The sequence below is a fragment of the Piliocolobus tephrosceles genome, chromosome 10 (genome assembly GCF_002776525.5).
Source record: "Piliocolobus tephrosceles isolate RC106 chromosome 10, ASM277652v3, whole genome shotgun sequence".
In the NCBI taxonomy this organism is placed as follows: domain Eukaryota; kingdom Metazoa; phylum Chordata; class Mammalia; order Primates; family Cercopithecidae; genus Piliocolobus; species Piliocolobus tephrosceles.
In genome coordinates, this window is record NC_045443.1 from 106159105 (window position 1) to 106170677 (window position 11573).

The 11573-nt window shown below is 52.1% G+C and overlaps 1 protein-coding gene across 3 annotated transcripts in view; it reads right to left on the reverse strand.

Annotated features, from left to right (window-relative positions):
- Nucleotides 1-1140: 1140 nt before the first annotated feature.
- The window catches only part of SELPLG (selectin P ligand), an 11808-nt gene continuing 1375 nt past the window's right edge, over nucleotides 1141-11573 (reverse strand). The window contains exons 1-2 of one of the 3 annotated variants that reach the window (XM_023198273.3): nucleotides 10912-11181; nucleotides 1141-3186 (exon numbers count right to left, since the gene is read on the reverse strand). In XM_023198273.3, the coding sequence (XP_023054041.2) occupies nucleotides 1943-3186; nucleotides 10912-10954 (1287 nt within the window). In that variant the 5' untranslated portion in view covers nucleotides 10955-11181 and the 3' untranslated portion in view covers nucleotides 1141-1942. Of the gene's footprint in view, nucleotides 3187-10911; nucleotides 11182-11573 lie in introns of those variants that run through there. The other 2 variants (XM_023198402.3, XM_023198337.2) reach the window with 2 other exon arrangements.

Consider the following 11573-nt stretch of genomic DNA (forward strand, 5'->3'; position numbering starts at 1 on the left):
ACTCCATCTCAAAATAAATAAATAAATGAATAAAATCCAGTTCTAGCAAGAACTCTGCTAAGTCAGCTTAGCAACAACCCTTCCCTCACCACTCCGTATCTCATCACTTCCTATATCTGATCACGTTCCTCATCTGCCACCATTCCCCAGGTGATGTCTGAGCACCCTGGCCTGCCTCCAGTATGAATCCTGTTAGGTCAGTGTAGAAAATGACCGAGAATCCATCCCCAACAGTCAGTTTAGCCAGAATTCCCCTTCCCCTGATGTTTCCTCTGGGTAATTTTCCAACTGCAGATGTCCAACCCTGCTCCCGGCTATCAGTTCCCACTTGCCCCTGCTGTACTCATAGTTGAGCCCAAATGCCCCCACTGCAAAATCCCACAGCTGCAGTCCCTGCAGTGATCGAGAGAGTCTCCCTCACCTTAAACAAAGTCTTCCTTACCGTGCTTTAACAAATGTCATTGAATCTTTTTTTTTTTTTTTTTTTTGAGTCTTACTCTGTCACCCAGGCTGGAGTGCAGTAGCATGATTTCAGCTCACTGCAACCTCTGCCTCCCGGGTTCAAGCAATTCTCCTGCCTCAGCCTCCCGAGTAGCTGGGACTACAGGCACGTGCCACCACACCCCACTCATCTTTGTATTTTTAGTAGAGACAGGGTTTCACCATGTTGGCCAGGCTGGTCTTGAACTCCTGACCTCGGGTGATGTACCCGCCTTGGCCTCCCAAAGTGCTGGGATTACAGGCGTGAGCCCCCACTCCCAGCCTCTTTTTTTTTTTTAACAGGAGGATAGATTGATGTTTAGATGGATATTGGTCTGAGCTTTGGGGGGGACCAAACTCTGTGGTCCAAAACTGGGTAATGGAGGAAGTGGAATAAAGTGGTCACTGGTGGGGAAAGGGCAGCCCTCCCTTTGGCCCCCAACAGCCTGAACTTTTCCCGGCCACCCAAGGACGTACAAGACCCCCCGTTGTCCAAGAGGCAAAACTGAAGTCAACCTAATAGCCCATGAAAGAGGCTTCCTGGGGGGCCAGGGGCTGAGGGTGGACAGCTGAGGACCAGCCCCCACCCTGCACTGAGGGATAGAGAATTCCGGGAAGGCCGCCTGAAGGAGACAGCCTTGATACCTTGAAGGATTCAGCTATGGTTTGTCCATCACACATTTATTGCCAGCAGTGTGCCTGCAGTTGGGATACTGCAGTGAACCAGAGTCCACCCTGGAAAGTGGCCACAGGGGAAGGCAAGAGAGGACGGCTGGGGGGTTACTTGTCTCTAGAGGGAAGCTTCTTGGTCCACACAGTCCCAAAGAAAGGTCTGCCCTTGGGCCCACGAAACCCATCCCAGCCCTCACAGGCTGAGCCTCACCCTGGGTTTTCCCAGAAAGGTGCCCAAGAAGTCCCAAGCTGCCCCAAGTCAGAGGAGTAGCAGGAAACAGCCTCAGGAGTCTGTCACTCTTCAGTACTCCTCCTTTAGAATGTCCACTTCCTGTTTGGTGACCATGGCAACCAGAAGACAATGGCGGTGCATGTGGGGTGGGGGAACTCTGTCTTCCTTGGGTAGGTGGGGAGGAGACTCCAGTGACCAGGAGAAGCAGGGAGAGCCATGGGAGACGTTAGAGGGACCCAGATAAGATGGGGGTCAGGAAAAAGGAGAGAATCTCTCTCAAGTAAATGGCCTCCTTCCCTGGACCTTGGCTGAAATGTGGCTGGAATGTGACTGGGCTTCATTCGAGGAGGGAGGAAAGAGGTGGCTCCACTTGCCAGTCTGCTTGGCCCCAGGCTGCTTTTGTCCTGTTTGGGTGGCCAGGATTCCTTCCCTGAAGATCCCCCATCCCCAGGGGTCTCCAAGGAAGCCCAGAGCTGTGGAATGAGGTCTGGGCACTCAGGGGAGACCCAGGAGGGACCGTGGAGGCTGGAGTATTGCCAAAACAGATGGCAGAGGGAGCTAAGGGAGGAAGCTGTGCAGGGTGAGGTCATCCCCGTCACGGTCCTCCCCGGGCTCTGGCGTCAGGCCCTGGCTCTTGGCCTTGGGCAGGCCCCCATTGGCTGTGGCGGAGGACCCCTCACCCCCATCAGGCAACAGGGACGAGATGCAGACCATCTCGGTGGGGGAGTAATTACGCACGGGGTACATGTGGCCCTTGCGGGAGAGGCGGACTGCCAGCACCACAGTGCACACGAGGAAGATAGTGGCCACCAGCGCCAAGATTAGGATGGCCAGCAGGCACTGCTTCACAGAGATGTGGTCTGGGGACCCCACTGGGTGGTTGATGGACAAATTGCTGGCTGCCATGGGAATGCCCTTGTGAGTAACAGAGGACACAGAAAAGGGTATGAACAGACCCCTTTTGGTAGTAGGTTCCATGGACAGGGCCTCTGTGGCATTGGGTTCTATGGACAGGGCCTCCATGGCATTGGATTCTGTGGACAGGGCCTCTGTGGCTGCCAGTGGAGTGGTCTGTGCCTCTGTGGCTATGGGTTGAGTGGTCTGTGCCTCTGTGGTTGCCGGAGGAGTGGTGTGTGCCTCTGTGGCTGCTGGTGCAGTGGTCTGTGCCTCTGTGGCTATGGGTTGAGTGGTCTGTGCCTCTGTGGCTATGGGTTGAGTGGTCTGTACCTCTGTGGCTGCCGGTGGAGCACTCTCTGCCTCCGTGGCTGCTGGTGGAGTGGTCTGTGCCTCTGTGGCTGCCAGTGGAGTGGTCTGTGCCTCTGTGGCCACCAGTTGAGTTGTCGGTGCCTCTGTGGCTGCCAGTGGAGTGGTCTGTGCCTCCGTGGCCACTGGTTGAGTGGTCTGTGCTTCTGTGGCTGCTGGGTGAGTGGTCTGTACCTCCATAGCTGCTGAATCCATGGACAGGGTCCCCATGTTGGCCAGCTCCGTGGTCAGCTCTGTGACTGACCCTCCTGTATCCAGGCCAGTAGAATGCCTTGCAGCAGGCCCCACTGTGGTAGACTCAGGGGTTCCAGGCCCAGTCAGAGGAGTGGTGTTGGTGATGTTGCTCAGTATTTCTGGAGGCTCCGTTTCTGGCAGGAAATCATAATCCGGGTACTCATATTCAGTGGCCTGTCTCCGGTTCCGGGCAAGCAGGGGACCCAAGGCTTTCTCGGCTTCATCTGCCCAGGTGTCCCACAGCTGCAAGCTGCTGCCAGGACCCAGTAGGATAAGCAGCAGGAGGAGTTGCAGAGGCATGGCACCTGGGGGGAGACAACGGGTGGAGGGACATCAAGACAGCTTCACTCTTGGGCTTAGCAAGCACCCTAGACCACCACCCTCTACTGCCACAGCTGGAAGCATGTCTGGTCTGGAGCAGGGGCTGGGGATTTAGGCATCCCTGACGTGCCTGGGATGGAGAAGACCCTCAGCTAGTAGCAGTTGTTATTATTACTAATCAACATGAATAAAGCCATCCAGGAAGGCCCTTTAACTTCTTCTACATGTGCATAGAAATTGATTTGCCTCCCTCTCCATTTTTGTTAAGCCACTTTATTTGTGGACAAGACAATCCATTGGGGTGTAGAAAGAATTAGTGCTTTGCTTCTAATTCTATTAACTTTTCATGGCACTCCTTTTTTTTTGTTTTGTTTCGTTTTTTTTTGAGATGGAGTCTTGCTCTGTCACCCAGGCTGGAGTACAGTGGCGCTATCTCAGCTCACTGCAATCTCTGCTTCCCGGTTTCAAGTGATTCTCCTGCCTCAGCCTCCTGAGAAGCTGGGATTGCAGGCATGCACCATGTACCACCACGCTCAGCTAATTTCTGTATTTTTAGTAGAGATGGGGTTCACCATGTTGACCAGGCTGGTCTCGAACTCCTGGCTTCAAGTTATCCACCCACCTTGGACTTCCACAGTTCTGGGATTATCGGCATGAGCCACTGCGCCCGGCCTCATGTCACTCCTTCTTAATTTCAAGTATTGTATTATTTATAATCTATCATAAGAGTAAAGTAGTACCTGCATAGAATTCATAAATAGATTAATTGCCCACTTATGAAGTCCATAAGCAGAAGAGTTTGGAAACCACAGACCTCCCAGATACAGCTGCTTATTGGACCTTTGAGGCCTCTTGGACTCTGATTCTTCCTGCTGCTCCCTCTCCCTGCCCACTGCCAAGCCACCTCTACATGTCTGTCTTCCTCCTTCTCCTATCTTGCTTCCACCCTCCCATAGCCCTTGCCAGTCCTCAGAGTCTCAGTTTGTCTCATTCCTTCTCAATGTCTTGGCTTGGTCCCATGTGCTTTGGTGGTGTTCTCACCTGCACAATGCATAACAGGGATGACGGTGCCTACTTCATAGCCTATTGTGAGGATAAAATGAAGGGATGCATGCAAGACCCTTAGCACTTTGTTTGCATGACAACCTCTCAGCAAAGGTTGACTGATTTAGTTTTCAGTCAACCTGCACTGTAAGTCTTCAAGGACCCAGAGTCATTCAATTACACTCTCCATGGCCAGGAGAAAACTCAAATCTTTTCAGAACAGCCCTGCTCTCAGGGAGCTTATGGTCACTGAGTGTGCCTGTGGGTAGGACCACTGTCTATTCAGAGACTCTACATTGTCCTCCCTACTAGGTAGCCAGAAAAGACAGCGCCTCTTGTTTGGCCATCTCATTGACCTTTCTTCTTGGCATTGTGAACACCTGTGCTTTCTTATTTGCTCTCTCGCCCCTCATGTTCTCCTTGGCACTGGCTGGTGTTTACAGAATTCAAAATTCTGTGCGGAGAATCCTATGGTGAGTGACAGCCACGTTCTGGGGCAGGATTCAGATATTCCTGCATTCCCTGGACATAACGCCCTTCAGCAGCACACAACCCTTAGAATAGTGCCTGATGCAGAGCGGGCATTCAAGAATGGCACCTGGACAATTTCCAGTCTCTTCCTTTGTACTTCATTCACATGATCTGGAGGAAGGAGCAGCTGCTCATCATTCCTCAGGTGACTATAACTCACTCATGGGCCCCTCACCTTCCAGGTTCAATCTGACCTCTTTCACATGTTAGTTAGAATTATGTTGGTTTCTTTTCTTTTTTCTGTTTCTTTTTTTTTTTTTTTCCGAGACAGAGTCTCACTCTGTTGCCCAGGATGGAGTGCAGTGACATGATCTCGGCTCACTGCAACCTCTACCTCCCAGGTTCAAGCAGTTCTCCTTCCTCAGTCTCCCAAGTAGCTGGGACTACAGGTGCACACAACTATGCCCAGCTAATTTTTGTATTTTTAGTAGAGACAGGGTTTCGCCATGTTGGCCAGGCTGGTCTCAAACTCCTGACCTCAAGCGATCTGCCTGCCTCAGCCTCCCAAAGTGCTGGGATTACAGGCCGTGGGCCACCATGCCAGGCCTATGTTGGTTTCAAATATGCAAATATGATCACATCTTAAACTAATTTATTCGATTTATTAATTGACTTATTTATTTTAGAGACAGAGTCTCATTTTGTCACCCAGTCTGGAGTGCAGTAGTGCAATTATAGCTCACAGCAGCCTCGACCTCCTAGGCTCAAGTGATCTCACCTCAGCCTCCTGAGTAGTAGCAACTACATGCACATGCCACCATATCTGGCTAATTTTTAAATTTTTTTTGTAGAGACGGGGTCTTGCTATGTTGTCCGGACTGGTCTCAAACTCCTGGCCTCAAGCAATCCTCCAGCCTCGGCCTCTCAAAGCACTGATATTACAGGCATGAGCCACCACACCCAACCCACATCTTAAAATAATTTCTTAGGTCAGGTGCAGTGGCTCACACCTGCGATCCCAACTCTTTGGGAAGCCAAGGCAGATGGATCACCTGATGTCAGGAGTTCAAGGCTAGCCCGACCAACATGGTGAAACCCTGTCTCTACTAAAAACACAAAAATTAGCCGGGCATGGTGGTGCTCCCTGTAATTCCAGCTATTTGGGAGGCCGAGGCAGGAGAATTGCTTGAACCTGGGAGGCAGAGGTTGCAGTGAGCCAAGATCACACCACTGCACTCCAGTCTGGGAGACAAGAGCAAAACTCTGTCTAAAAAATAAAAATAAAAACAATTTCTTAAACCAAACTTTATGATATTTGCACGAGAGACATCTGGCCCTCACAATTATCCCCATTTTACCAAGGATGACACTGAGGTTAAGAGAAATGAAGTGACTTGCCCAAAGACACACAGCTGGTGAGAAGTCAAGATCAGATTGAAACCCAGTGACGTTCGGGAAGGCATGAAGCCGTCAGGAGAGACCTGACCTAGTTGAAGAGACAAAAGGCTGGGCTTGTGGACTTGGGTGGAAGAGGGAGGGCAGAGTAAGAAAAAGGAGGAGCTTGAAGGCTATGTCCCCCAGAAAGGCCCGCCACATGTTTACCAGGTGCCATGCAGGGCACAGGGTTGAAAACATAGACTGTGGGGTCAAAAAGGATGTTCAAGTCCTAACTCTGTCCCTTACAAGCTGTATGACCTTGACGCAGATGCTTGCCTCTCTGAGCTTCAGTTTTCCCATCTGTCAAATGGGGATAAGAAACAGTGTCCATCTCATAGGGCTGTTGAGAGAGTGCAACAAGGGGCTGGATTCAAAAGTTCCAGGCTGGTGGGCGTGGTGGCTCATGCCTGTAATCCCAGGACTTTGGGAGGCCAAGGCGGGTGGATCACCTGAGCTCAGGAGTTCCAGATCAGCCTGGGCAACATGGTGAAACCCCGTCTCTACGAAATACAAAAAAATTAGCCAGGAGTGGTGGTGTGCCCCTGTAGTCCCAGCTACTCGGGAGGCTGAGATGGGAGAATTGCTTGAGCCTGGGGAGTTGGAGGCTGCAGTGAGCTGTGATCATGCCACTGCACTCCAGCCTGGGTGACAAAGCAAGACCCTCTCTCAAAAATAAATTTAAAAAATTTTAAATAGAAAAATTAACCAGGCATGATGATGCACGCCTATAGTCTCCGCTACTGGGGAAACCAATGCGGGAGGATCGCTTAAGCCTGGGAGGTTGAGACTGCAATGAGCTGAGATTGTACCACTGCCCTCCAGCCTGGGCAACAGAGTGAGACCCTGTCTCAAAACAAAACAAGAAAACAAAAGTTCCAGGCTTACGGTAGGTACTTAATAAATGTCACACACACACACACACACACACACACACACACACACACACACACTTTTGCCTCCCAATTTGCCTTCAGAGCAGCAGAGTTTCTTTGGGGTAGAGTTTCTAGCTGGGGGAAGAATCTACGGCCCAAATTTGGCCATACTTTCTGGGGACAGGGACTTTAGGAAGAAGCCACTAGCCTGGAGACATATTTCATACTTATGAGCACACTCACAGCCACAACCCCCACTTGGGCAGTTCTCTGTTCCTGGAAGGCAAAGCCCTCAGCCACTTCCTGGAAGCACAGAAGGTGGGGGCAAGGTTGCAAGGCCTGGTCCCCCTGGTTCCTGGGTTGGGGGAGGCATCTTGGTGAGTCAGGGCTGCACTTGCAGCAGCCGGGAGGCTGGGAGAATAACACGGAAACACGGAGGGCGCTGGGGCCCAGTTCTTCAGGTAGGTTGTCACTGTCGCCGACCTCTCCCCTACACCCATCCTCCTGCACCCAGAGACAGCTGGTGTGGAGGAGAGGCTGCGGCCTGAGTCCCACGTTTGCCCCCACTTAGCGACTGTGTAAACTCGGGCAGGTTGCTTCACCCTCTCTAAGCCTCAGTTTCCTCATTGTAAAACAGGCGATATTGCTAAAAAAAAAAAATCATCATGAGAATTGAATGAGTGTGTGGCAGGCCCCAGACGCTGGCTTCCAGCGTGGGGTACTTTATCTGGGAGACTCTCTTCGGGGCTGCAGGCAGAGCAGCAGAGGAAAGGGAGGTCTCCGGCTCAGCGGGTATGGAGATGGCGGGCTCTCCACCTCCCCTGTGGGCATTTGGGCTTTGAGAAAGCAGACACTTCCTTACCTGTTGTGATAAGACCTGGTGCACTGGGAAAGCCCAGATCTCCTTTCCTGGGCCTGTCTAAAGCAACCACCTTATCCGACATGTTCCTGGTGTCACTGCTGAAAGTCCCTCATCCCCAGAAACCCCTCACTCCCAGGCAAGCTGGGTGTGGAGGAGTGTTGGTCACCCCAGCCTGGTCCCTGCCATCCCATGGGCTTTAAGACACAGCAGCCTGGAGGCAAGCCACAGCTGAGCAGGCATCAGCCCGTCTAACAAAAAGAAAATCTGAGGCTCAGCCAGGCACGGTGCCTCGAGCTTGTACTCCTAGCACTTTGGAAGGCCAAGGTAGGAGGATGACTTGAAGCCAGGGGTTCAAGACCAGCCTGGGCAACATAGTGAGACTCCGTCTCTACAAAAGAATTAAAAATTAGCCAGGTGTGCTGGTGCATGCCTGTCATCCCAGCTACTCGGGAGGCTGAGGCCAGAGGATGGCTTGAGGCCAGGTCAAGGCTGCAGTGAGCTATGATCGCACCACTGTACTCCAGCCTGGGTGACAGAGTAAGGCCCTGTCTCTAAGAAAAAAAAAATATATATATATTTTTTTTTTTACTGAAAGAAAAGAAAACCTGAGGCTCCAAGAGATCTTGTCTCAGCTGAGGCCACATAGGTAGAACGGGGGGGAGCGGAGTTTCCTCACTGTGTACGGCAGGTAGCATAATGCCTCCTTCATATTTGCTACAGTAAATGTATTATACAACAACAAAAATGACATATGCAGAAGCCCCTCCCGTGGAGGGATGCCTTCATCCTCTCACTGGCTGCTGACCTCAGTCCTCCTCAGCCAGTGTTCGCTGGCTCTAATGGTGCCATCACACCGATTAGCAAGCAAGGCCCGGAGCGGCGGGATCACTCCCAGGCCCCACCTTCCACCTCTCCTCTCCCCGGAAGGCAAAAAAACAGTCCCACAGTAGAGGGGCCAGGGCAGGGCTCCGACAGAGGGGTCTCCAGTGGCCACATCCTATTTGTCTCAACACCTGCCTAACGGAGTAGGTCAGAGACTGCTCGTTTTGCCTCTTTGGCCCTAAAACCAGGCTGCTTCTGGCCCAGGCCCCATCTAGACCCCATGTGGGCCGCATCTAGGCTGTGTGGAGGAGCAGGCTGCAGGGAGCCCAGACTCCAGCTCCAGAGACCCCGCCGTGTGGCCGCCCTGAGCGGCTCAGGAAAGATCCTCAGGGGGCTCCACGTTGCTGGAAACCTTGTACTGAGAATCCTGAAACTGGGAGTCAGAGCGGGCAGGATCTTGGAATGTTAAAACTCAAAAGACTGAGCATCTCAGGGTTTGGATCAAGTAGTCACCAAGAGAAGGAAAGCCCCAAGATAACTGAGGCACAGGCAGCAGGTCTGAGTCTGGGTAGACAGGACAGGCCTTGCCTTGCCCTGCCCTGACCTGGAGTCACATCAAACCAGGTCAATCCCAGCTCTGTCCCTTAGAAGCTGTGTGACCTTGGGCAACTCACCTCACCTCTCTGAGCTGTGGGTTCCTTAGCTGGAATACAAGGACAATGGTAGCCCCCACTTTTTATGGGGTTGTTGTGGGTTGAAGAGGGCCAGGGAAACGCTGAGTCCTCCCAGAAGCCTTTCCAGATTGCCCCAGGCATGATTAGTCACCCTCGCGTTTAAATCATTCCTGCTGTTCATTTACTTTCTAAAAATGTATTTACATTGAGGCCGGGCGCGGTGGCTCAAGCCTGTAATCCCAGCACTTTGGGAGGCCGAGACGGGCGGATCAAGAGGTCAGGAGATCGAGACCATCCTGGCTAACACGGTGAAACCCCGTCTCTACTAAAAAAATACAAAAATCTAGCCGGGCGAGGTGGCAGGCGCCTGTAGTCCCAGCTACTCAGGAGGCTGAGGCAGGAGAATGGCGGGAACCCGGGAGGCGGAGCTTGCAGTGAGCTGAGATCCGGCCACTGCACTCCAGCCTGGGTGATAGAGCGAGACTTCGTCTCAACAACAACAACAACAAAAAATGTATTTACATTGACTCCTAAGCTTCCAGAAGACAGGAACCGCAGCTGTCTTGCTGATCAGGCCACAGGCCCAGGATTTAGCCAACGGGCAGGCACACACCTCTCGAAATGCTTGTCACAGTGGCTGGCAGCCACTGTGGCTGTCTGCTCTGCTGCCCCCACCAGACCAGAAGTTTTTGGAGGGCAGGAGCTCTCCTGGCATCCCCAGGGGCCTCACTAAATGCCTCTGCAGAAGAGGACAGTGACTGAGGCAGGGGGACATGCATAGCACTGCACAGCACGTGCTGTCTTCAGACTTTCCACACCACGTTAGACAGCTGACACTTTCCAACCTCTTTCCATCATCTACCCCAACTCACATCAGGGAGCCACTGTAGACGTGTTTTCCCTACTTATCATCCCCCTCATGACATGTTTATTTATTTATTTACTTTTAGAGATAGGGTCTGGCTCAGTCGCCCAGGCTGGAGTACAGTGGTGCAATCACAGCTCACTGCAGCCTTGAACTCCTGGACTCAAGCGATCCTCCAAGTAGCTAGGACTACAGGTGCGTGCCACCAGACCCGGCTACTTTTAAATTTTTTGTAGAGATGGGTTTTCACCGTGTTGCCCAGGTTGGTGTCAGACTCCTGGGCTCAAGAAATCCACCTGCTTCAGCCTCCCAAAGTGCTGGGATTTACAGGCATGAGCCACCGTAACCAGCCCTCCTCACAACACGTTAATAGCACAGATATGCTGTATATCTGTTTAATGTTTGGTGGCTTACAAACCACAGTGTTAGTAGAGATTTTTTAGTTACACCCCACTCCCCCCACCTCCAGCCCGCCAAGAACCAAGTTACACCTGTTGGAACCCAAATTTGCTGGCCTGACACAGAGGCAGTAAGGTACTTGGCACAAATGAATTCAATGAGACCTACATGTGGTTAGTTGAACAACCGTCTTTAAACGGTTTTCTAAAGACCCCTGTGCAGACAGACAGATTAACAAACACAGACCCCCAACAGACACACACCAGCCATCTTATCTCCTTCTAGACCACTGACCCCCACTGCCATCTTCCTGTTCCAGTTCAGCAAAGGAGATGGAGACACAGGCCTAGGGTCACCACCAACTCCACGAGCATCCTGCAGCCAGAAGCCACGCCGCCAGAGGCAGCTGCTTCTCCCCTGCGAGCCTCAGTTTTCTCATCTGGAAAAGGGGCACCTTCCACCCTCCAAGGTTCTCGGATGATTGATTCTGCAGCTCCTCCGAATGCCCCGCTCTGGGCCCAGCCCGGCAGCCCAGCCCTTCCGCTGAGGTTTAACTCCCCTGGCTGCTGGCCAAGCCTCTTGAGGGAGGCATCAACCGCCCAGGGCGCCGCCTGCCCAGGCAACCCCAGAGGAAGAGACTCTGGGGCCGTCCGAGGGCCTTGGAGCCACCTTCTGAAGCTCCGGCCCACTGAAGAGCCTGGCTCTGGGGGCCTCAAAGTCAGAGATGGAAAAAAAAGGAAAACGGAAGAAAGAGGAAAGAGGAAGAGAATTCCAGGCAACAGAAGCCCAGATACAGACACTATGGTGTGTGTGAATGTGTGTACAGCAGGGCGCAACCAGCCCCCACCTTTTCCTTTTAGTGTCCTGAAAGTATCTCAAATACAAACTAATAAGACTATTCTATTTTTTTTTTTTTTTTTTTTTT